The sequence below is a fragment of the Rhinichthys klamathensis genome, unplaced genomic scaffold (assembly GCF_029890125.1).
Source record: "Rhinichthys klamathensis goyatoka isolate OS25496 unplaced genomic scaffold, OSU_Roscu_1.1 h1tg000571l_1, whole genome shotgun sequence".
Taxonomy (NCBI): domain Eukaryota; kingdom Metazoa; phylum Chordata; class Actinopteri; order Cypriniformes; family Leuciscidae; genus Rhinichthys; species Rhinichthys klamathensis.
The window spans coordinates 2,437,128-2,464,057 of NW_026607037.1; the positions used below are offsets into that span (position 1 = coordinate 2,437,128).

Genomic DNA, 26,930 nt, shown 5'->3' on the forward strand with positions numbered 1-26,930 from the left:
AACTAATGTTAACAAATACAACCTTTGATTTTAATAACATATTAGTAAATGTTGAAATTAATATTAACTAAGATTAATACATGCTGTAGAAGTATTGTTCATTCTTAGTTCATGTTAACTAAACCTTATTGTAAAGTGTTACCAAGTCGATCTATTGTACTTCATTGCCAAAGACAATTTTTACCTGCATTTGGCACCCTGCTCACGTCCTTTGCCTTCATCATCCCTATCTCACCCTAGATGTCCATTATCATCTGCTGCTTCACCCTGACCTCCATTCTGCCTCTCTGATCATTATTCAGCCACCATAGACAGGTACTGTACTCGTATGAGTCTATGAGCCTCTGACATAGTGTTAGCTTGTCCTGTAATGTAAAAATTGGTTCATTATGTGTAGAATGTAATATTAATTCTAAAACATGTATGTACACAGTAAATATGCTTACACTAACACACAGGTCCTGCTAATGATGTGGTGGAGTATGCGCTGCTAAAAAGAAAAGTAAAAATGCCTCATGATTCATAGGATTGTGCAATATCAAAAAATAAACACACACACACACACACACACAAACACTTAGAGAGATTATGGTATTGATTGCTGTCATTTCTGGAGCTCTTGTCTTTATTAGACTACTGTTAAATTGATGAGAATCAAAGCAATAATCTTTACCAGTTACACAAACACACTTCAATACACACACAAGCTAGAATCTGGAAACCACGTTGTTGTCTGAAGGTATTAATATGATAAATATAATAATTAATAAAATATAATCTTCTTGTAATGATACAAAAGCAAGCATTAGACATTGCTTAAGATACATCACCTCCTAATAACAGATTTATTTTAAATTGCTTGTTATAATGATCAAATATCTATGCTCAGAGCCCACAGGATTAAATCTCTACAGCGTTCTGTCAAATGATGAGATCATTAGCTATTTTATTTATTTATTACAACATTATGCCTATATATTTTGCATACAGAATGACGTAAACAAATGATCCGTAAAAACAAATTGAGCTTTTGATTTGCAAGTGTAAATGAGGAAGTTTATCAAGAACTGCACTGTACAATGGCTACTGACCTGAGAAGCCATTTCTGTCACTCCGTGAATTTTTGACCAACGAGGCTGATGAGACAGAATGGAGAACAAAAATGTTGCTGTTGCAGTCAATCAACAAGTTACTCAAGTCATTCTATATAATTTCAAAATGTAACAATAAAACCATGCGTGAACAGCAGAGAAAATAATACTACTAGTCTTTTACCATTGTTTCCTACCAGTGTGATAAAGCTTACTTTTAATGACTGTTTTATTAAAATACAACACATCCTATTTATGAATCAGTATCTTTAAGTACACATTGTCATACAAGTCAAAAGTTTGGGGTTATGCTGTTCTTTTGAACTTTCTATTAAAAAAAAAAAAATCCAGAAAAATCATTGATTCCACAAAAATATCAAGCAGCACCACTGTTTTCAACATTGACCATAATGAGAAATGTTTCTTGAGCATCAAATCATCATGTTAAAATGATTTCTGCAGGATCATGTGACACTGAAGACTGGAGTAATGATGCTGAAAATACAGCTTTGAAATCACAGGAATGAATTAAACTTTAAAATAGATTAAATAAGAAAACTTATTGTAATAATACTTCACAAGGTTGTTTTTACTGTATTTTTGAGCGAATAAATACAGCCTGAGTGAGCTTCAAAAACATAAAAAAAAATCTTTTGAAAAGATTCAATAAGTAATTAATTTTACTGATTGACAAACCAACAAGTCATTGGTCTTTTCGAATGATTCAGTAAAAGAAAAGGCTGATAAGTCATTCGTGTGTGAATCAGACTGTGTTTGAGCACTGTATTTTTGTGTGCAGCCAGTAAAGACATGAGGAAGTGTTGTTTACTTATTGTCTTGCCATAATGTTTTGTTCAGCTATAGTCTTAAAATCTCATCACATTCAACTGCAAACACACAACCTAGGTAATATATTTTCGTTGTTGTGAAGCAGCACTGCCGCTAAATAGCGATGCAGAAAACAATGCTGTATACACGCACATAATTGATCAGTGAGTGAATTAACTCAGGGGAAGTGTCAACATTACCTCAGCTAACCTCATTATCTCTCTTACTTTCCTTATGGACTCACTCTCGCTCCTTTCTTGGTCTGACCTCTACTTATCACCCATGCATTTCTTTATTCTGATCTTTCTTGTTTTCTATGGTTCCTGGTATTAACGTACTCGGTTACTAACGTAACCTCGGTTCTCTCTAGAGAGGGAACGAGTACTGCGTAATAGCTTTACGCTAGGGGGAAAAACTCTTTTCCGCGAGATATTGAAGCCAAAAATTATCCTTTAATTTTTTATTAATGCAAAACGCTTTGCAGCAGCAAGCAAACATAGGCGAAACAGCTCGGGCGCCTATTGGTTGCTCTGCAGCAAATGCAGCAGCCTATCGAGAGAGACTCTGCGTGACGTAATGACCAATGGGGGCAATTCGCGCCCATATCGTCACGTCCCGCCAGAAGGGGCGTGGTCTCGCCCTATAAATATGCTCGTTAGGCTGATACAAGCTGGTTTTTATCGCTGAAGCGAACCAGAGCGTATTCCACGCACGGCAAGATACGCAGTACTCGTTCCCTCTCTAGAGAGAACCGAGGTTACGTTAGTAACCGAGTACGTTCTCTTACGAGAGTATCCCGTGGGAATCGGCGTGTCTGTGAGAAAATGTGGGCGCGGGACAGTCGCATTATCTGGAACTGAACGAGCGAAAAGTTTCGGTGGAAGTCTGGCCGCGGCGAGACTAAATTTTTATCTGCTGCGAGAGCCGGGATCGAACACGGGTCTCCGCGTGAAAGCTTCAGGTTCCGCCACTGGGCCACAGGGAGAACTACACTAGCGCAAGCAGATAAGAGAGCGTCATCACAGTTTTGTGTGTGTCGGCGTTTGTATGCAGGTGTGCGTGTTATACAACAGGCTCATTGCTGCAATAATGACATTTTCAGCCGCTCAAACTAGGAGCTGAGAAATGTTTGAGAAATGGAGATTAATCCGGCCTCGGCGGGGACTAAAACACACTCTTTTCTCATTTGCCGGTGACGCACGCCCATGGGGGGCGGGGTAGAATGCTGGCCCGTTTCCTTGACGACTCGCGGACAGAAGGCGGAGGTCCACAGAGCTCGCCTGTTGCGCGGCGGTTGCGCGGGCGCTTCCCAATCGAGGCCGATGCTATCCACGGCCTGAGAGAGCAGACGCATCAGCCCAGTCTCAATGCCGGCTCTCTTACCAGTGGTCTGGCGGGAAACGCTAGCGGAGGGGAGGTCCACGGAGCTCGCCCAATCCTCGCTATCGGATGCCAGAAGAGAACACGCCTCGGTGGGTTCGTCAAACTCGTGGATGGACGCGGCGGCAGGCGGCGGCCGTTGTCCGTCAGTGAGCGACTCGAGCGAAGCCGGCGAAGCAGGCGGGCGAACCGGCGAGCTTTGGCGGGCTGGAGATAGCTCGGGAGCGCGCTGGGCGCGGCGCTTTTTACGGCGCGGCGTCACGGCGGGCTGTGGTGAAGGCTCGGAGAATGATGCCAGGCGCGTCCTCAGAGTCACCATGGGCAAAAGCTCGCAATGAGGGCATCCGCCGTCAGCGAGCGCGATAGCCGCGTGATCCTCACCCAGACAGGAAACACAGATGAAGTGTCGATCTCCATCGCTGAGCGGGGCGCGGCACGAGCCACAGGAAGGCATCTTTAAAAAGACGCTGCTCTTTTTGTGAGAGAAGTGTAAGTCGCGTCAAGTAAGCGAACAAACACTTCTCAACAGAGAAATACACACAGAGTATTTGAAAGGATATATAACGCCGGAAAGCGCAGCAGGTACGGCAGATGAAGGCGGCGAGGCCAGCGACTCCAGAGCTCGTCCCGCTGAAAGGCTTGCTTCGACGGCGCGGCTTCTCACTCCGGATCCAGCGATGCGTGTGCTTCGCTGAAGAGGTAAAAATCAGCTTGTATCAGCCTAACGAGCATATTTATAGGGCGAGACCACGCCCCTTCTGGCGGGACGTGACGATATGGGCGCGAATTGCCCCCATTGGTCATTACGTCACGCAGAGTCTCTCTCGATAGGCTGCTGCATTTGCTGCAGAGCAACCAATAGGCGCGCGAGCTGTTTCGCCTATGTTTGCTTGCTGCTGCAAAGCGTTTTGCATTAATAAAAAATTAAAGGATAATTTTTGGCTTCAATATCTCGCGGAAAAGAGTTTTTCCCCCTAGCGTAAAGCTATTACGCAGTACGAGAGATACTCTCGTAAGAGAACATCTGTCTCAGTTGATCAGATCACAAGTGGACAGATTTCACTTACACTTGAAACCCCATGAATCTCAAAAGTGTCTTTGATTAATACATAAAAATTGTGTTCAGCTGTGCCTAGCTAGTGAAGTACAAAACATTTTTGGAGCAATGATTGCATTACGTGCTATGTTGACATTGGAACTACGGCTATAAACAGGGTTGTGTTCACCATTTCACAGTGAAGTAAAGATTTAGTGAAGGTTCACAATCATGGTTTTCCTTTGGAGGCAAATTCAGCAAGACTGCACTGGGTTTGACATCAAATTCTCCACTGCAGATAAAAAACAAAACAAAAACACATACACACACAAAACAATTCTCCGGTATAGGCCATATGGTCAAAACCCCGATATTCAAGACACATTGTTGGAAATACTTTCCCTTGCACATCAGCATTAATATATACACAGCTTGGCCCTATATCTTTAACACCGTTGTAAACAGTGGAGCTACACTAGCTGTTGTCTTGACCTCAAGCTGTAGTCACTGTTCGAAATCACAGAACCATTACTGGTGTCATCATCTTCTAGTAGGTACTGCAGGAAAGCCCCTGAACACAAAGCCATGAACGTTAACTGGGAGCTGTTGAAGTAGGACACAAATATTTACAGCTATTTTCCACCGTTGTACTTACTGCATAATATAACACGTACAATTCAGGTCTCAAACTATTCTCTGCACTTTAGGGAGGTAAATGATGAGAGCGCATCAAATCCCAAATTCGTAGGCTCCAGCATTCACAGGTTCGACTCTTAATAACATGAATTATGTATAAACTTAGTGTGCCATCATGCACCTTGACTGCTAAATCTAATCCACAGCTGAAGCATATTAGCGCTTCTGCGCGTGCTTTACCGTACCTTTCTCTATGCCTTCATAATTGTGTCTTAAAACTTATGCTAAAATATCTCTCACCTGTGTGTGATATTTGGATGGCTTAAATCCATTTTTATAATCCATATTTGAACCTTGTTTTGACCTGTCAGATTTTTTTCTTTGAAGATGCAAAAGCTAAGACTGCGAAAAAAATCTTACTCTGTATTTTGTCTGGTTTTTCAGTACAAAAATCTAAACATTTTCTGTCCACGAGGTCAGAGGTAACTTAAGTCTAAGGGAAAACCAGTTTTTCTTACCTCATATGGCATCATTTTTTTTAGTTATTGTTTTAAGCATAAACTCATTTGATATTAAGTTTATTGATTTCTGATCAAATAAGTCATTTTGCTTCTCAAGTACCGGTAAATGTATCTTCATTTAAGAATGTTTAGGGACCGTTCGGTATTTATGGAAAGGGCCACCGGAGGAAAATAGGGGAGGGTCATGTCTTTTTATTCTTTGTTGAGGGGAGGGTCATCCAACTTTTGTATTCATGAAAACAGCTAAATTTCAAAGTGGCTTGTTTGGTGCATATTTTTTCCATGTAGCTCTCTCGGTCTCGGCCCCCCATCGCTATCAGATGGGTCTGACCCAACAAAGATCCAGTTTGGCGCTGTTTGACAGTGCGCGCGCACTTCAGTACGCGCTCAGAAAAAGTGCATTAGAACAGAACGCCAATGAAATGTTTACCCGGCAAAGCTTTAAAGCACGAGCAAATAATGCAAATAACTTTTGTGATTGCGAATAAGTGCAGTGTCCTGTGAGTGTAACTCTACCGCTGTGTTTACATGTGATGTGAATGTATGTCGAGTTTTACAGTATTGGGACTGAGGCGCCAGAACTGCAGCTGATGTGCGCAGTTGAGAATAGTTGAGAATAAATTCTTTAAAATTGGGCAATTCAATTTTAAAGATTTTAATTCAATTTTAACTCACTATGGACGTGACATTTGCAGTCAAAACTTGAAATATAAATTCTCAGAAAATGCATTTAAAACTGAAACGTCTGTTTATATATTCATACTCCCTTGATAAAGGAGTCCAGACATTAGAAAAATATCAGTCTACACATTTATACACGTTTTATATTTAATATGAGGGAAATACACATGTGATGTGTGACACAAAAAATCTTTAACTTTTAGGTGGCAAAATATTTTTTAGTAATTCTATGAACTACACTGCGCAAAACAAAAGTAATACTACCCACCGGATGAAGAAGGGTCGGCCTCCACATAACATAAAATATTCTTTTTATTTTATTTTTCGTGTTCGCATTTATGACAGGCCTCCACATAACATAAAATATTCTTTTTATTTTATTTTTCGTGTTCGCATTTATGACAGTTCTCCGTTACGGACATGACCGCTCTGAAAGTGACTTTAAAACTTTCACAGAGACCTCAAACAGAAAGCACAAAGCCTTTCTTTAAAGTGAATTTCATTTTTTATTAATTGTATCTTAATTTTAATCAATGTTTCATCAACCAATTGCCTGGATTTAATAAATAAGAAGTAAATATAGTAGAAAATAGATCATCATGACACGGAGGTGCCGGCGCGTGAACTGGACTCTCGTCTAATAAATGAACCGAAACTCAGCGTATAAGGTACTTGCCTCACAGACCTGATAAATATATAGAAAGCTTGAAATGTCTACTTTTTAACAGAACAATTCAAAACGAAAGAAAACAGACTGCTCTCTGCTTATGTAATCCGTATGAAATGTGCATTTCTCTCTGGCGTGTTCACTACTGCGAAGATCGCGAGTCAGCATCCTCAACTTTATATTTGCAGCCGACACTGACAATAAACAATTAAAATGTCTCGTTGCTATATTTGACATATTCATAATCATTACTTTTGCCGGTTCTTTGTGGCAGCTTTTAGATACTTTATTGGCAGCGCCACCCTTACATTTTACATGAACGCGTCACCACTGCATCAGCACTGAAAACATTTTTTTTTTTTTTCAAATCAAAAATCGTGATACGAACCGAATTTTAGGTTTGGTCTATCGTTACAGCCCAAGTAAGATGAGAAAGCAGGAGTTTAGTCGTTTGTCATGGTTGTAAAAAAGACGATGGCTATCTGAACATCTTTGCCAAGCGCAAACCAGTACAGAAGTAATCAATAAATTATCGGGGAGAGTCATGCCTTTTTTTACAATCATTTTGGAGGGTCATAGAAAAAATTATTGCTGGCGAAGGGAGGGTCAAGTCTTTTTTGACTACAGATCTCAAATCTCCTCCGGTGGCCCCTTAAAAAAAAAACGAACAGTCCCTTAGATATATGTGTACTGGAAAACAAGAAAAAAAAAATACTGAGTAAGAAAATCCTTTTTTGGCAGTGAAAGGAAGAAGGAAAGAAGAAGAGAAGAAACACACTATAGTACCATGAAGCGAGGCACAGCTTAGAATGAGTATAGGAAATATTTCAGTCTCCATGGAAACGATGACTTGCCATAGAGGGGATTTCTCCAAAATCTGAGCTTTAGGCCTTTGATCAAGGTATGTGCGAGAATGTGTCTGTGTGTGCGTTTTTAGAGAGAGAGAGAGCAGCAGCTGTGTTCCTCCACTGACGACTCACAATCCCATACCTGCAGATGATTCCATAATAAATGAAAAGCATGCTGCATAAAAATGGAGATTAGACTCTAACAATGGAATTCCATTTCCATGGACACAATCATTTCCAAAGGCAAACAATGAAATTCCATTACAGTTTAGAGTGCATTAAACCATAGGAAAATTCAGTTGTTGGCCTCAAGAAAAATATTTTCAGAAATTGCCCTCTACGTTGCAATAAATCCTCCAGCAAATGTTTTCTTTTTCTCTCTTTCCTCTCTACCTTACACACTCTTACAGTATAAACACCCCGTCAGACAATATAAATCAACAAAGTTTGTAAGTAGGAGAAACTCCATGGAATGCGTCTCACCTCCTTTTCTATTTTTACAGGTTGATTTAAAGCTTGTTTGTCTGAGGGGCACTTGTCTCTCCTTCCTCTTACCTCTACTTCTACTTATAACTGTTATTAATACATCAAGCTATTTAAAACTAAATAGAGATTTAAGGTTCAAGGACAGAGGGGATCAAAATGAGCAAGAAGGCCAGGGAGGAAGAGCCGCAGAGCAAATGCAAAGATGCTGGGTTAGCGTTAGCACGCTAGCATATGTGTCGCCGGCGGGCTTTTTCCTCGTCTGGAGCACATGGTGGCCCTGCGCTCTGATTGGCTCGGCCCTTGTGGCCATGGAAACCCAGCCATGGGTGAACGATACCCCCTCTGAACATGACTTGGGGAAAAGACAGGAAACAAGGACATCACTCTTTCTCTCTCTCACACACACACACACACACACACACACACACACACACACACACACACACACACACACACACACACACACACACACACACACACACACACACACACACACACACACACACACACACACACACACACACACACACACACACATCCTGTCTAATACTTTTTGACCTGTGTTGGAGGACTCATGTTTTATGTTGATGATGCAACCAAGGGGTCTGTCACTGTGCTCATGGCAGGATCACTGAGGGGGAGTTAGAGGTGAACAGAGAGGAGAAACAGATCACATGGAAATGAAAAAGAAAGCCTTGTTTTTCTTCCCTGTACTTCATTGTTAATTTACTCCTGTTGTAAAAGCACAACTATCATAACACTTATAAGGAAGTATTCACTTATTTAGCCAGATACTCTCCATGTGTATCTTCATTTTGGCAATTACCCACATTATATTTGCTTAACTGAGTGAAACAGCCCCAGTTAAGTACATACTAAACAAAACAATATTATTCTTTTAAACATAAGGTTTTTTATAATTATTTTTTTGTTAAAATGAATGTGTACCTTTAATATGTTGTCATAAACATCCAGTCAGATACAGAGTCAGATGATTCAACTGACGGATTCAGCAAGTAATTTGTTAGACTGATTTGAGTTTTTTTTTTTGTCTGATTTAGCAACAGGACGAAAACAAACAAGTTATTTAAACATGAATCGGATACACTCCTCGTGTTTTTCTTTTTTTTCTTCTTCTTTTTTTGTTGTTGCTTGCAGCCAGCAAAGACAACCCAACAAAAAGAGTATAATTTTAGATTTGCATTTATAATATTAAACTTCACATTTTATAAGTATTATATTAACAATTAATTAATATTTTAATATGTAGTATTTTTTTTTATTAAATTAAATGTACATTCTACTTTTTTTTTTTTTTAAATAGCACCCATCCTTCTGGTCAAGCCCTTATGTACTTTTTCGAATGGAACATTTTCCCCATCACATTCAAATCAGATGACAAACTCTCAAAAAAATATATTTGTTCATTATAAATGGTAAAATGGACTGCATTTATATAGCGCTTTCACAGACCCAATGGCCACCAAAGCGCTTTACAATTTGCCTCACATTCACCCATTCACTCACTCATTCATACACCGACGGGCGATTATAATAACAAGAAATAAATGAATAATAATTTAAATAACTGTAATTCTTAAATAAATTAATTAATTCACTATGGTACTGTACATTCAGAAGCACTGCAAACACTTCAGATGGAATATGTTTAAATAACTCACTAAAAGGGTGAATATCTTGGGGGAACATTTTGGGATTATATCAAACTGTCACTATAACTGTCAGTATCGTAAAATGTCCTGGTTGTTTCTCCTCCAGTTGGACATGAGATCTACCCCTCTGCTCTACACTCATATCACCCAAGCAAGAGAGACAGAGAGGAAGATGTGGAGAACAGAGTCTGCAACCTAATATATTTCTTAAGTACAGTGCTAATTTTGACAGGAAATTTTGATTTAGTTTTAGTCAGTCTTTTGACTAAAATGCTTTTTAGTTTTAGTCATTTTATAGCCATCTGAATTGTTTTAGTCGACTAAATATCACATGATTTTAGTCAACTAAATCTACAGTAGATTTAGTTGACTAAAATCTAAAGGGTTTAGTTAAACTGCAATGCATCAATTAAGCATTTCTCTAAAATGTCCAAACTCATGATACCTTAATATCTGGAGAAAACATCTATTAACCTGTTAATATGAACGATATTAAGGTTTGAACATGCAATACAGACACAGATTTAACTGCTGACATATAACATGACTTTATTTGTCTTAAAATGTATTAATTCATCTGTCTTTTCAATTACTAATGATATTTGCATTCTTTATAACAACTTGCACATAACATTGTTTATTCTTTAAAGTAGACATCGTTATTTATATAAATTAAATATAGATGAATCCTTTTCTTTTTCTTTTGTTATTTGATTAACATTAATGACAGCAGCAGGGTTATTAGACTGCTGTCACTTTAAGGCTGAATGCAAGGATCCAACACACTGATACATATCCGATGTTCACGTTCCATTAAGACATAACCGACTGCGTGTGAATACTCGCCAAAATAGATATTTTTACATAATTTTCTGCGTATTTGTCCGTTAAAGCTTGAAAAGACGCGAAAGAGCTCAATTCTCGACTTGTGCGCTTAGAGGTGGGTTTCTGTCACGTCGTCACGCTTTTTCAGATTTATCCATATGTCTGCTCTTCTCTTTATCCCAGACGTTTACATTTTTGAGTGTATGCCAACTTTTGTCCCGCTGGGTAGATCAGAACTTTACCATTCAAATGTGCGCATCTACAACGCAGGGCATCAGTTCTGACTGGATCACTTCCCAAATCGTCCCTTCCTAACATTATTGCCTCATTTTTATTAGTTGACAAACATGTCAATAGATTTTCATCATAGTTTTTGTTTATTTATTTTTAATAAGTCAATTAACACTAGTTCAGTATGCTTTTTCTTACTCTGTATTTCACTATCTCTTTTTGACAGGACCCAGACCCGGCTGGGTCAACAGAGCACATGTACTTGTCTTTGAAACAGGTTGTGTCACCAGAGACTTGTGTATGAGAAAGAGAAAGATTTGAAAGAGATGATATTGGGCAGGCCATGGGAGGGAAAGCTGTAAATCAGGATGGCTCGTGTTTGTGTGTGTGTGTGTTTTACGTGGCCTCGGTTGTCTCAGTGTGTCCTGTCTTTGCAGTCATCCCTTGCTGTCACATAGCATTAATACTGACTGCAGATTTACTCACTCAGCCACAGAAGCTGAGAATGCACACTCACGTGTGTGTCTGTGTGTGTTTTGGACGGCAAAGGTTCACTTCGGCACTGAGCTGAGTGAAAGAAAAGAATCACATGAGACTCCTTCCCACTGGGAATGTCACTGAGGATCTATAACTACACACACACATAAAAACATGCTGCGTCTATGGTGTGTGTGTGCATCAGACAGAATGATGGAGTCATTATGAATCACCATGATGATAAGTACAGCACTCTTTTGTAGAAAACACAGTGCGCACACAAAAACTCACATAATACATTACATATCTGTTCGCCATCGTTCATTTTAATCTCCATATGGATGATAGATTGACATTGACTTTGTAACAGACTTGATGAGAGGCTTCAGAGCCTCCCCATATATCTGATGCCGGCTCAATCTGGGTGGTCAAAACTGGCCTTGACCAGCCGGAACGAAGCAGTCTGTTTTGTCTCTTTATGTGTGTGTATGTTCACAGCACATTAGAAAGCTACACAGGCCAGGTTCCTCAGATCAGGCTCCTGGTGTGCATGAGCGTGTGTGTAATTGCATGCCAGACAGAATGTGCTCCTCATCACTCTTTTACCCAGGCAAAGTGCAATTTCCATCCCTTTCTTTACTATTTTTCTTTCTACAGTAAAGTCCAAACGTCTACTGTGTGTATGCATGTAATAAGTCACATAGAAACACTGTTGTCTCACACCCAGGTCCTCCTGGGATGAAAAGAACGTTCTGTAAAATATGATGGGTGTGTGCTTGGGAGAGGGGGTCTTGACATCATAAAGGCATTGTGTCTGTACGCAGAATTACTAATTATTCATTATATTTTTTATTAGATACAGCCTTTAAATGGAAATCTTAACATGTATTTAATTAACAGGCGTTTCTTAAACTATTGGCACTTTTTTTGTTATTAGGAGCAAAATTGTTTGTTTATAGCACTCTTTGTTTAGTTTTAATCTTGCAATTAAAGTTTTTAAGAGAGATTTTCATTGTTTAAGATTAAGTGTAGGTCTGTTAGAGGTGGAAAGTAAAATCTATACATAAAAGATATTTTAAAGGTGCAATGTGTAAAAATGGAGTATCTATTAACAGAAATGCAATATGACATCCATAACTATTTGTTCAGCGGTGTATAAAGAACTTACTTCATAAACCGTGATGTTTTTATTACCTTAGAAAAAGGCATTTATATCTCCATAACCGCGGGCACCCCCTTCTATGAAGGTCGACATATTGTGACGTCATGTTTCTACCGTAGCTGACAGCAAACAAACAGCGTTACAGAGCGCGTTTCGTCACTACATTGAAAGAGAAGCCGCAGAAAGCTAGAAGCTAGCCATAGACACAGTGAGTTGTGACTTTTTACCTTGTCAGTGGTGTAATAATCCTAAAATATGTAGTTGGATTGTTTCATGTAACTTAGTTCTTCTCCCTTGCTGTGTTATGGCTTTGCTATGTGGGGATAAATGTGCTGGTTACGTTCGTGAGACAGCTGATGATTAGTAGGCTACTCTTGTCATTGACCGTAAAACAGTAACATGAATCACCAACCCGTCGATCGCGGTCGACAAGTCGATCTTGGAAGCATTTTAAGTCGATTGAGTTTCCAAAATCAGAGAGAAAAAAAGCCTATTGTGTGTAGTAAATGGTGTCTAGGGGATGCGGAGGCGCGCGCGCTGTTACAATCACGTCATTTTTGCCGCGCGCACCTTTGGGCTCATGCAGACGCGTCCAGTTTAAACAAGGCTTAACGCTTTAACCAGCTCAGCCACAGTAACAGCTCATATTAGCCAGCTAAACTTTTACTACCCTGTTAGAAAAAATATATAGTTGCATAGTTTCATGTGGTTCTTCTCCCTCGCTGTATTATGAATTTGCTATGTGGGGAGAAATGTGCTGGTTACGTTCGTGAGACAATCAACTGATTACTATTATTATATTATGTATTAAGACCCTTCATCCTCACCTGACCATGGCTTTGTAAACTTTATCCATGATGTGGTTTATAATGGACTGTGGTACAGAAACTTGGTTTACTCTGGCTATTCTCTGCTGTCTCAGACGAGAATAGCAGAGAATAGCCAGAGTTTTAGCCTCTGTCCCGTTTGTCCCGTTTTAGCCACCGTAGCTTCTTCGAAAGGGAGGGGTGAGCAGTGGGCTGAGCCCTTAGTGCAAACTCGCAACCGAACCGCTAGATGTCGCTAAAATCACACACTGCACCTTTAAAGTAACAAAAATACAAGATTAATTTAAATCTGCAGTCCGCAGTTTTTCCTCTTTGTCGCCATCTCTGTTTGAAATCTGCAATTGCAGTCATTCGCGGAATTATCAACTTTACGTGAGTTGTGCCTCGGCACGGCACAGCGCGGATGAATCCAATGTTTTGAGGAGAGTGTGCGGCTGTCAATCACTGCGCCGGTGTGGATACTGGTATTCAGAATCACCGATTCTACTTTTTGGAAGTATGACCAACATAAGAATTTTCACCCTAAAATGTCATCTGAACAAGTAAGTAACATCCAGTTTTGTTCTTCTGACCAACTAACTGAAAAAAAGCATTGGAGTAAATCGTGCTGATTAAATCTAACGATCACTTATCATATCACGTCAAACCGTGCAAATTATACTTTGTTCTCAAATTGTTAATGTTAACAACATCAGTATTGCGTGACTACATTTAAAGCCCTTCAGATATTTTGTTTTCGCATGGGCCGGTTGCAGTCTCTTTTTCCAAACTCTCAGTCCAAAGTCTTTTGCATTTTACAGCGGGAGAATCTCCAGTTGTCACTGGCGATTGTCGTTTGAACCTTTCTGGATCCGCCATCAAATTAATAAGTTTAATTATATCAAGTGCTGTGAGAAAAGGCTATAAATCTCCACCTCCAACATCCTCACACGCAACATAGCCAACTAGCCGAGACCCCTTCTTTATGTGTACAGATAATGACGCAAAGACATGCTCAAATTTCCCGCGGAAATCCACCAGTACCACTGGAATTAAAAACATTATTACAAGCTTACCGTTTTGAATCAAGCTAAGGCAAGCAGATAGTTTTGAACACTGGCTCAGAGAGAGAGAAAATGCAGAATGCAGAATGAAGGCGTAGCTATAGGCAATTTTGGAGTGAAGTGAATGTATGATTAAAAATCAAAAAGTATCTATATTGGCTACTTCAGTATCAGATAAAAGTGTTTTCGATGGTTTTAAGATGACTGACAGTTATAGATGGATTGTCTATGACACATTACAATCTGCCTGATGTGAATTTTAACAATTGACTAAACAGTTGCACTAAATCCTATTAACAGCTGTTTGAAAATAATATAGTAATTTAAAAAAAAAAAAAAATGCTAGAGGTATTTTGTGACTTTACGCACCACCACCCCACCTCTGCAAATTAAGTACTTTTCATGCTCTAATATCAGCTAATTGCTTTAATCAGATGTTTTGGTGCATAACTGCAGTGACAAATACCTGCAAGGCTTGTTGCTGTGGAGCAACAGCAGTACTGTACAGTGAATGTTTTACTGAAAAACATGGTGTCCTCTTAAAGACGTTAAACAGACAGACCCGGACCACACAATGAATAAAACTTGCTGGTCGCTAAAAAAAAACTTTAACAAGTATCTTCCTCTTTTTTTCAATCATAACTTCTTTTATTTTTAATTCAGCTGTTGTTGTGCTTGTTTATTAAAGAAATAAAAAACAGAAATAAAGAACAAGAGAAAGGAAGAAGAGAAAAATATATGATGTAGTTGTCTCATTAACAAGTTAGTATAAGTTTTACTTTAAGCTCAGTCAATACATAAAATATGAAGGCTATATAAAGTAGAAACATGTCCATATCTTCACGTAGCCTATAGGGTACTTTACTGTGCACAACGGCACCAGAGAAAACATTTACTAAAATCTCAACTAAATACACAATTTCAGCTTTCACTCTCTTAAGACTAAACGAAACCAGTGCAAAACAGAAACTGTGAAGTCTTTAATGCCGTTTTGTTTCTCTCAGCAAAAAAACCCTAAACCAAACCCGTGGATAAAAGTGTCATTATTTGCAATGATTTTTACAGTGGTAACCACACTATCAATGCACTGCGTTTCACACAAAAGTACATTTTTAATTGTCTTCATTAAAGTAGGCTATATAGTATAGCCTATCATTGCTTGATATTCATCATAACCTCGTCAAAATGTGGTAACACGCTACAGTTCTGTCATTCACGCGCACGTGCTGTTTCTCCACACACATTATATCTTATTAAAATTCAAATATGGCTGAAATATGATTCTTACCGCTCTGCGAGTCTGTGATGATTATGTTATGGAGAAGGATGCCGAAATGACGGAAGGTCCCAGTATTCTAATCGCTGCCCAAGTCCTCCGTTGTTGAACTCGCCTTTGCTTCTGTCTTGTCACCGTTGAACCCTTCACGAGACCTCAGACAGAGCGTGACTGAAATTATCCGATTTGAACATACTGTTCGGTAACGAGCGCTATTTTACGACGTATTGTGAGTGTTGTTAATGATTATTTGCCATCTGTCGTTCTGTTCATAAATTCAGTTGGATGAATTCAGTCATTTCGAAGAAATCACTGCCGACACTCGTTCACCGCTGAGTTCATTTTCGCGCGTCTAGCGAGAGCTATAACGTTACTCTCGTCCCCGTATTTACCTGGCGAAATATTCTCTCGCGCTTGAAGTGTCATTTTTAATCGCGCGCCTAAAGTCACTCACTTCATTGCACACGTGCGACCTATCCATCCTAGGCTACTTACTGTCAAAAATAAATGACTACGATTTCAAGCGGTGTCCGCATCTCCTCTCCGTTCTCTCGTGGAGGCTGGGACACAATGACTGCTTGCACGGCTTTTACCCACGCCACTTTTTCGATTGTTTATCGCAGGGAAAGGCAAAAGTGCATGACCTTGTCCGAGGGATGCTAGGGCGTTTAAAACTGAAGGGGAAGCATGACGGATGGTTGCACACAGACGAGAGGCATTTCTGACGTTCACAAAAGTCGAAGGATGATTGACTTGCGCGCAAGCACGATGCGCGCGCCCGCTCTCATGCATGATTTCCTTTGGACATAAAAAGACAAAGTGTTGTAACTTCAATTTAAGCTGTTTATTAAATTATTTTGTTATCTGTTTCGATACAAAATAGACTATAAAGGATAGACATTTGTAATAAATTGTTTTAATACATTTAATAATTTGTTCTATAGTAAATTATCAGAGAAAATAAAGCAAAACCTGGAACATTGGATAGGTTTTAACTTTTAAACAAAAATAAGTTCTAAGTTCCTACTAACATCCTGTTATTGTACTCTTTAGTCCATTATTTTCTCCAGCTTAATTTAGACTTCTAATACCTGCCCAGCCTTATATCCTCAATCAGAATTTGAGTTGATAGTTCTTACCCTGAAACCGTGTTCCATCAGTCTCAAGTCTAAACGAGCCATTGTAACCTCTCCATCTGCTTCTCTGACATTCAGGCACTCTGACAGGAACTTTGACAGGCTGACTGGTTCAGGTGCATTGGCTGACATCTTATACAGTGACATTGGAAATGGGGTTTCCTCCAAACCAGAGGCCTCTCTCTCTCTCTCTCTCTCTCTCTCTCTCTCTGTTTTCTTTGTGTTCTGTCTCTCTCTTTCTCACTTGTCAAATGATGGCAGGGCTTAGGTTGGTAAGAGTCCAGGGCATGAAATAATTATTGTTGTTAGGATGGCATAGATATGATCAAACTGTTCACATTGTGACTGGGAGGTAGGGGTAGGGTGCAATCAGGCTTCCAAAAGTTTGTGTACTCTGGGTGGTTTTGATGAACAGAAGGGCTTTCGGCATATGGTGCTCAAAAACAGCCTGAAGTGACACGGAGGGCTCCAGTACTTCTCTTTGTCACATTATCTTGTGGTGTCTGCCAGAAATTCCCTGGTGCCCTGTTTAACATGAATCTCTCACTCTGACTTGTGGGAAAGGAGAAGAGTAGTAGAGGCAACACTGAGACGTCGGATCAAGATGGTGACATTGTCACATCAAATCACTCCATTAATCTGTCACTCAATGTTATTGAACAAATGATCAGACAACCACCACTCATTTCAGAGTTTTTTTTTTTCTGCCATTGTGTAAAGTCGAAATGCCTTGAGTTCGAAAACTTTCTTCAACCTCTAGAATATAATTTTAGGATATTCACATTGTGATTGAAATTCCATTTATTATCATGACATTACAGTCATCATAACTCATATTTTGACTATATCACATTTTCTTGTATGCCTCGGTATACAGTAGTGACACTTTATAACATATTTATTATATTTATATTTTTTTATGAAATTTTAAATAAATATTAATATATTTATATATTAAATATAATAATAATAATAAATATTATTTATTTTAAATAAATAAATATGCATGTTGTGAAGTTGTGCCTGTAGTGTAAAACTAATGTATGCGTTCCATGTTTCAATTGTATCATTTGTTATAATGCAATGAAACATACCAAATTACAAAATTGCTGGCACTTTGAAAATGGACCAATACATGGGAATCCTGTTGAACACAATGTAGGCAAGTGTGGAGGATCTGTTTTGAAATCAAATGTGTATTTTTCAACATGATAACGATCCCAAAAACACAGCGCATGCAACAAAGCTGTGCTCAATAAAAGTGTTCATGCTTAGCATTTTGAAGTCTTAAGTGGCCTCCTCAGTCCCCTGAGAGCCATTGAAAACCTTTGGGAAATTATAAACCTGGATTGTGATAAGCCATGCAGGTCTTTCAATGAAGCTCAAATTTAAGAAGAACTTAAGGAGGATTGGAAAGAAGTTAAGCATGAAACATGTACAAAGTTTAGTGAGTCAATGCCCAGGAGAATGGCTGCTGTAATCAAAAACAAGGGAGAAACAACAAAATAACTGATAACTGATTACATTGTAGTCAATGTATTCTTTATTTTCTGTAAGCTTTTTGTTTTTTTAAGCTTTTTTTTTGTTGCATAATACAATAAAATCCAGATTTAATTATATGTTTGAGTTTACATTTCTTGCCAAATAATTTTGTCATTTTAATATCTTAACCAAGTTTAGTGTAATCTTCTTCCCAACATATTCCTCATATTCTGATTGTTTAATAGAACATGAAGTGTCCTTAATAGGCCTATTGTGCAAATATCCCCTCCGGACATCACTTGTGTCCACAGTCCACTACTGTACATCAGACCTGTTGCTAGCAATTCATAAAGTTTAGCAATTCCTTTCCACTGTGTTTAGGATTGACTTTTCCTTTCTGCATCATTTCTGTTAAACATTAATGTCACTAAAATGGACTGTAACTGTAAGATTTTATGCAAAATTTGAAAAAAAAATTATATACAAAGAAATATACCAAATTTTGTCACGGTTCATGAATTCACTGTCTCTCTCTCTCTTCCTGTGTGTTTGTGTGTGCATGTGGGTGTGGCCACTTATTATTACCATTAATTATCATCGGTATCAGCTGTGCCTTTATGTTCATTGCCTGCTGTCTTGTGTTGTCAGATCGTTGTTGAAGTCGCTGGTATCGTGTCCTGTTTCCTGACCTCTGAAGCTACCCGTTTCCTGGGTTTGGATTCTATTTCCTGAGTTTTCTGGACTGCTGTTGTGGATTTATTCCTTCTGGAAGTTCTGTGGTTCTTGCCTGGGTATCGGTATCGTTGGATTCAGCCCACGTCTACACCTTCACGGCTGATCGGGTTGCCTACTCATCGTCCCTGCGTTACCCAGATTAACTGTTGTCTTCACCTTTTTTTTGGACTTGTTCTCACTTTTGATCAATAAACATTCTATTCTCGCTATTGCATCTGCAGCTTATTTTCACATCACAATTTTATACAAAACTGGATCAAAAATACAAAATTGTTATTCAGATGATAACTGGGTACCACTTGCTGAATTAAACAATTAAACTAATGAGGTTTCATACTGTGAGCTACTATTTGAAGAGTTTATTGTTGCACACTGGCTGCTGCATACCTCTTCAAGCTGTCTTGGAGGGGTGAGTTGTCTAAGTTGCAATAATTAGCTATGGGGGTGCCTCAGGGCTCAGTGCTTGGACCACTTCTCTTCTCCATCTACATGTCATCATTAGGATCTGTCATTCAGAAACATGGTTTTTCCTATCACCGCTATGCTGATATCACACAACTCTACCTCTCATTCCAGCCAAATAATACGATGGTAGCTACTCGCATCTCAGCCTGACAGACATTTTCGGACTGGATGAAGGACCACCATCTTCAACTCAACCCTGCGAAGACAGAGCTGCTTGTGATATCGGCCAACCCAACATTTCATCACAACTTCCATTCAGCTAGGTTTGTCATCCATAACTCCTTCCAGGACAGCCAGGAACCTCAGAGTTGTGATTGATAATCAGTTAAACTTCACAGACCAAATTGTTTGAATGGCCCAGTGCTGCAGATTTGCCTTATACAACATTAGGAAGATCAGGCCCTTCCTATTGGAGCATGCTACACAATTCCTTGTCCAAGCTCTTGTTTTATCCAGACTGGACTATTGTAATGCTCTCTTGGCAGGCCTTCCAGCATGTACTGTTAAACCTCTGCAACTGATTCAAAATGCAGCAGCAAGAGTAGTCTTTAATGAGTCGAAGAAAGCGCAAGTCACACCTCTATTCATCAATTTACACTGGTAGCCAATAACTGCTCCCATCAAATTTAAGGCACTGATGTTTGCCTACAGAACGACCACTGGTTCTGCATACCCATACCTAAATTCACTACTTCAGACTTATGTGCCCTCCAGAAGCTTGCGTTCTGCAAGTGAACGGCACCTTGTGGTGCTATCTCAAAGAGGGACAATCACTTTCACAGACCTTCACCTGGACTGTTCCCTGCTGGTGGAATGACCAGCCTAACTCAATCCGAGCTGCTGAGTCCATAGCCATTTTCAAGAAATAGAAATTTATCTTTTTGTCAACACTTGACCCATTAATATTAACCCTTTCTATTCTATTCTATTTCTATTTTATCTTTAGGGCTGTCAAAAGATTAATCGCGATTAATCGCATCCAAAATAAAAGTTTGTGTTTACATAATATATGTGGGTGCACTGTGTATAATTATTTTATTTATATATAAATACACACACATGCATGTATATTTAAGAAAAAAATATTATTTATATATAAACTATTTATATTTATATATAATAAAAATTATATATAAATCTATATACAGTATATACATGAAAATATTTCTTAAATATATACAAGCATGTGTGTGTATTTATATATATAAAATAATTATACACAGTGCACCCACATATATTATGTAAACACAAACTTTTATTTTGGATGCGATTAATCGCGATTAATCATTTGACAGCCCTAATATAAATATATATATATATGTTGATTTGATTGCTTCTGTTGTCCTTCTCAATTCGAAGTCGCTTTGGATAAAAGCATCTGATAAATGATTAAATGTAAATGTTAAAACAGTAGGCATATGTATACAATGCAGTATGCAGTTAGCAATATGTTGCATTCCAAACAAAGCCCATGCGCTGTACATGTCTTTCATATTGCTGTAAGAAACGCTGCCCTCATGTGGTGTCATGACTGGGTACTTTGCAAGTCTCATGACAGAGGGTCATGAAGAGGTTAAGGTGTGAGTGGAGAGATGTGAAAGAAATAGAGAAAAAAGCAGTAGTAATTTAACTGGCCATGCAGGGAGGCATGGCTTAAAAGCCTAGTTCCCTCAAAAACAATAATTTACATTGTTCCAAACCTGTATGATTTTCTTGATCATGAAAGGAGGAATTAGGCATAAAGTTAATGTTTCTCTTTTCCAAATCATTAAATGTTGACCAGTGTCTTTGAAGCTCCAAAAATTACAAAAAAATTACATAAAAATTCAATAACATTTAGCCCATAGTACTACTGCTCTCATACAGGTCATACTGTATAATCATACAGGTTTGGATATTAAAGATATAAAAGCCTAATAAAACATTCATTCATGAACATTTAACCAAATCCCCGTCAAAGCACTATGAAACAATACCAGATTGACAACACCATCTTTTTTGATTGGCTGAGATAGAATGGAGGAATTATATGTCATTGGATGGAAGAAAACGTCTGGAGATACAAGGTAAGATGCCAGAGTAAACATGCTTAAATACAAAAGCTTATACTGACAGCAACGTGAATGTCTATAAAGCAAATATTTGACTTAGAACTTGTACACATTTCTGCGTTGTGTCAATCATGAGGTATGTCTAACAAGTTTGTGAAAGTATTATGCCAGTTTTCTGACTCTGGGGTAGAATATGTGTGTGTACATGCAGAGTGTGACTGTGTGGAGCCCAGGGCATCTGCTCTGATGGCAGTGAATGTGAAACGTGCCAAAGCACACATTCACACAGAACCTTTGAGCACAATATGAAAATCACTGCTAAATATAGAAAAAACACACCAGTAAGCCACAACCTTAGGAGAAGACATTTAATCAGAATATCATTTCACCATTCATCTTGTGAGAAAGTGATCCTGGTATGCAATCCTTCCTCCCTTTTCTCTCTTTATATTTTCCCCTTGACATGCAAGTTAAATTTTGTTAATGAAACCACCTCACTGCTGGCTGGAGTATCAAAACCTCAAACTTTCCACTGGAACTTTGTGTATTTTTTTGTGGTGAGATTAAGAAACACTGTGTTCTCCGCGTTTCTGGCAACTATAAGGCTTTAAGTGTTGACAGATATTTTATTATGCAAGTGGTATGTGCAGTGCACGAGAGAGCCTCTTATAAAGTCTGTCACTCATGCTGCCAGAACCATCTCACATATTTACATCACACACACAAACACACATCATTCATGAAGGTAGCAGCAACGTAGTCCGAACTGATTATTCATCACCATTTCACCCAATGACACATGCATGGAAACCCCCCATCTCTGAATTCACGCTATGATTCCCTCAGACATTCAGAAACTTCTCTTCAGCCAGACTAATTATATGAATGTCAGAAAATATGGCAGTAAAGTTCAAAATATTAACATACTGTCTACTTACTTTTCAACATTTTAATTGACCTTTATATACTTTTTATTTTCGTTTTATATGGATAATGATTTATTATGCCATTTATTATGGTTAATGCACTAATAAACAATGAGAAATACATGTGTTACGGTATTTATTAATCTTCGTTAATACAAATACAACTGTCAATTGTTAAGTCATGTTAGCTCAGGTCCAATAAATAATATTAATAGATATGAGACTATATTGTAGTGTAACCGGGATAGTACTAAAAAAATGTTAATTAAATAATTTGCTCACTCTTAAGTCATTCTGTATGACATTCTTTTCCTGTTTAAACATTATTCATACATTTATTAGTTTCTGGTTTAGGTTAGTTTAAATCCAGACCTGAACCAAGTTTCATTCAATATAAATGCAAATAACCAACTCTCACAACTCACAGGTGAAATTATGAAATACAGAAAGACATCTGTGACATTCACTTCTGACATGTCAGACTTCTTTCTGTTGAATGGCCTTCACTCATGTCAACCTGTTCTGCTTCTGCATTTGGCAGACAGTGTCACAGACACAAACCAATCTGTTTTGACCCGTATGCATGCAGATGTACATCTCCTGCCCTTTGTATGTACTTCAGTTTTATTCTGGTCACTGAATAATCCCCAAGTATCTCCAGTGTTGAATATTCTCCTCCAAAGTTTGAGCATGCTTTCATACTGCATATCAAAACCACCTTTTCCTTCACATCAAGGAGTCTGCAAGCCTTGAGAAGTACAATGGGTATCACCTTCATGGATATCATAAAGAATACATCCATAATGAACTCAAACACAGATCCACAGGCCAAATCCTTTTAATCACACTTACAAAAAATTATGTAAGATTTTACAGAGATTTCAGACACATTCCAAAAAGACTTGCCTGTCCTCGCATCATCTTATACTACAAAAACACTTGTCAAATATAAAAATAAACAGGGCAAGACTGTAAGGATGCACATGGAGGTCACAGGTTAATTTAGGGGAGTCTGGGGTAACAGCAACAGAAATCAGTGTTGATGTTTCTAGCACTTTGCATATAAAAAAAACCCTGTTTTTATATTTCATCATACAGAACTGGATTGATTCGTAATAGGGGCAAGTCCGGTGAAGCTGAAAGGGAATGATGGGATAAGTTAAGTTCATTTGTCTCATCACATCGGGTAGTTGAGCACCACATCCTGTTTGGCCAGCTCCAACAACATAGGGTCATCGAAGAACTTGCTGATACTAACGTCCTCACTCAAACCCTGGAGGAAGAGGAGAGATGATGTTGATATATGATGATATATGATGCATATTCAAACTAAACAAGTTGATTGAAACATATCTTACTTTGCGCCTGCGGGTTTTGATCATAAACTCTCTGGCTAGATGAGGGGCCGGCTGAGGCTCTAGAGGACGAATCACAATGCTCTTATCCAGAGGATCACCGGGAACAATCTAGAGTGAGGGGAAGAGACAATAATTACTCAGGACAGTCGTGAAAATCTAATACCATGTGACAAACACACACACAGAAACAGTGTTAAAGGCAAAGGGAGTCCGAGATAAGCTGCTGCTGACTCGAACTTCTGCTACTCAACATCAAACACATCAGAGCACATCAACTCACACACAGACACACGCACACACGGGAGAATCCTATGCAAGCAAGTCCAAGTCACATTTTACCCCAAAATGAAAAGGAAAGAAATCATATTTTGCATAAAGAAAATGAAGCCTATTTTTAAAAGACTACCGTATTTTCCGCACTATAAGGCGCACTTAAAAGCCTTTATTTTTCTCAAAAAATGACAGTGCGCCTTATAATCCGGAGCACCTTATATATGGATGGGGAACACACGTTCACCAAGACGGGGAGACAGCGCCGGGCGACTTACGCCACTATCTGCCAATGGATCGTGGATGCCTGGGCTGATATATCAGTCTCAACTGTGATCCGAGCTTTCACGAAGGCAGGAATAATCTCTTTATTCAGCCGGCTCACATACCCGTATTTACTTCCTGTTTTCGGCCGAAGTCCACAGTAGTTGATTGTCGAGTTCGCGCGCGCGATCAAACCTCCTCCGTGTGTTCAACATCTGATTCGGATGAACTATCCATTTGAGCTGATATTCTCAGAACACCACACAGCACCGTCATCGGCTGACAGTCTGAGTCTCCACTGTTGCTTAGTTACCAATGATCGCGCGCGCGCACTCGACAATTGCCTACTGTGGACTTCGACCGAAAACAGGAAGAAAATACGGGTATGTGAGCTGGCTGAATAAACATCATTTTTATTCATATCTTTCACATTTACTGCAGTCAGATTCACCGTGTTCACTCACATGGCTGTGCACTTGTAATGACACATTAAGGTTGTTAAGAGGCTAAAAGCAGGTTTAAAACTTGTCCCGTTTAAGTCAACAGGGTGCAAATTTTATAAAGAGGATAACACGGTGTAGGCAACACCGGTTAATAAAGTTTTATCTGACTGTTTTAAAACTTTATCTGACTGTTTTGTTGACATTCCCTTTAGCACATCTAGTGGATGCATAACGCAAACCCAGTCAAACGTTTGACGGCAGTATCTTATGCGCCTTATAATCCGGTGCGCCCTATATATGAAAAATGTTCTAAAATAGGTCATTCATTGAAGGTACGCCTTATAATCCGGTGCGCCTTATAGTGCGGAAAATACGGTACTTTTTTGGATATTTTTCAAAAATTCTCATTACTATATTTTTTTGTCATTTCCAATGTTCTTAAAAGCGGTTCTAATGAAATTATCTTGGTTCAAAGTACTAATACAATTTTTACATAAGCATACAGTATAGTACAAAAAATACTACCGTTTCTTAAATATTTCTACATTTCCTTCCAAATTTTCATTCCAGTAATGCATCGGAAATTTTATTGTACCTATTACTAATTTCAAATGGTAAATCTCATTAGGTTCTTGTAGTAAAAATACTGCAATACAATTAATAAATAATTAAAAAAACAGCAGCTGCTAAATAATTTAATAACAATAGTACAATAATTAATCTATTAGCAAAAAAATCATCATTTATGAAAGATCAATTTAAATATATTACTCACATTACTGTGCTTAATTGCCATACAAAAAGTCATAATACAATTTCTTTAACCAATTTATCTTTTATTATTTTCTTATTGGTAAATCTCAGTTTCTCACCTTAAGAATACTTTAATACAATTTTAATAAACAATAAAAAAAAATAAAAAACATAATACATTAATAATGTATTAATAAAAATAATTTAATAAAAGGAACAATAATTTATCAATTAATGAAAATATATTTTCCTATTACTGTGCTTAATTAATTGTCATAAAATTGTCATTATGGGAAAGAAAAATCATAAAAATCAAAAGGATGCCCATGTCACACTTTCCCCTAAAAAAAGTAATAATTTTAAATAAATAAATTAAAAGAAGAAATTAAACCTGAAAATCATATTTTGGTTAAAGAAATGGAAGACTTTCTAAAACATTTTTTTTTTTAAATTTCATTTATTTTAATTGTTGGGTGTGTTTTTGACAGGATTTTTTACATACACACAATCCCTCTTGTACTCATTCAAACGCACGCAAAAGAGAGAGAGAAGGAAAAACGTGGGTGCGATTGTACCTGCCAGTGGTGGAACACACTGAGCGCAAAGGCCTGGCCCTGCGTGTGCGTGCGGAGATCGGTTTCAAAACCAAACGAGTCAATAGCTGGAATGAAAGCCTTGATGGTGTAGAGAGGAGAGCCAGGGATTGGGGCATCCTGCGTCACATGACCTCTACGGGACACAGAGACAAGAGATCAGTCAGAGGCTCATTCTAAAAGGAGACCGTCTTTATTAAAGACTTGCTGACTTTTGCTGCCTTGAGCAACAATCTGCTTAATGCGAGTGTGTGTTTACTGACAAGTCAGCAATGTCCTCATTCTGTGTGTGTGTTTTACCTCCTGCGTGCCAGGACCGTGTACACGGCAGAAACGCAGTCAGCAGGAGCCTGAACCTCCACAAAGTAATAAGGCTCCATCAGCCTGGGCGTGGCCTGCAGAAAACAACCAATCACAAAGTGAGGAAAACAAAAAAGGGTGGGTGAGTGAGTGAGAAACCAATTACGATAATCAACTTAATCTACTGAACCGAGTTAATGGATCACGTAATTAAATGAAACATCCAATAAGACTAATGGAAACAATGATTAAGTAGAAAAGGAAACAGAGGAAGATGGGAAGAAAGAGAGGTGACTAAACAGACCTATTAAAGGATAGATTACCATGAGAAAGGCAGAGTAGACGACTCTGCGAGCTGTAGGGATGACCTGTCCTCCTCCTCTGTGCAGCGGTTCCTGTGCGATCACAGCATCTAGGATCTTAAACTTCACGTTGCGGATTGCTGAATGCAAGGATTGACAAAGAG

At 38.6% G+C, this 26,930-nt stretch overlaps 2 protein-coding genes and 1 pseudogene across 3 annotated transcripts in view; 1 reads left to right on the top strand and 2 right to left on the bottom strand.

Moving 5' to 3' along the window:
* Positions 1–16,943, bottom strand: part of gjc1 (gap junction protein gamma 1) — a 43,674-nt gene extending 26,731 nt beyond the window's left edge. The window contains exon 1 of one of the 2 annotated variants that reach the window (XM_056239854.1): positions 16,828–16,943. The gene's annotated coding sequence lies outside the window, so the exon portion shown is untranslated. Of the gene's footprint in view, positions 1–15,700; positions 16,032–16,827 lie in introns of those variants that run through there. The other variant, XM_056239852.1, reaches the window with a different exon arrangement.
* A 2,731-nt stretch (positions 16,944–19,674) lies between these two features.
* LOC130075263 (uncharacterized) lies at positions 19,675–20,323 on the top strand (annotated as a pseudogene).
* Positions 20,324–23,305: 2,982 nt separating this feature from the next.
* Positions 23,306–26,930, bottom strand: part of eftud2 (elongation factor Tu GTP binding domain containing 2) — a 29,427-nt gene continuing 25,802 nt past the window's right edge. Inside the window, exons 24-28 of the mRNA XM_056239846.1 lie at positions 26,788–26,906; positions 26,465–26,559; positions 26,147–26,300; positions 23,842–23,949; positions 23,306–23,756 (exon numbers count right to left, since the gene is read on the bottom strand). Coding sequence (XP_056095821.1) covers positions 23,661–23,756; positions 23,842–23,949; positions 26,147–26,300; positions 26,465–26,559; positions 26,788–26,906 — 572 coding nt within the window. The 3' untranslated portion in view covers positions 23,306–23,660. The remainder of the gene's footprint in view (positions 23,757–23,841; positions 23,950–26,146; positions 26,301–26,464; positions 26,560–26,787; positions 26,907–26,930) is intronic.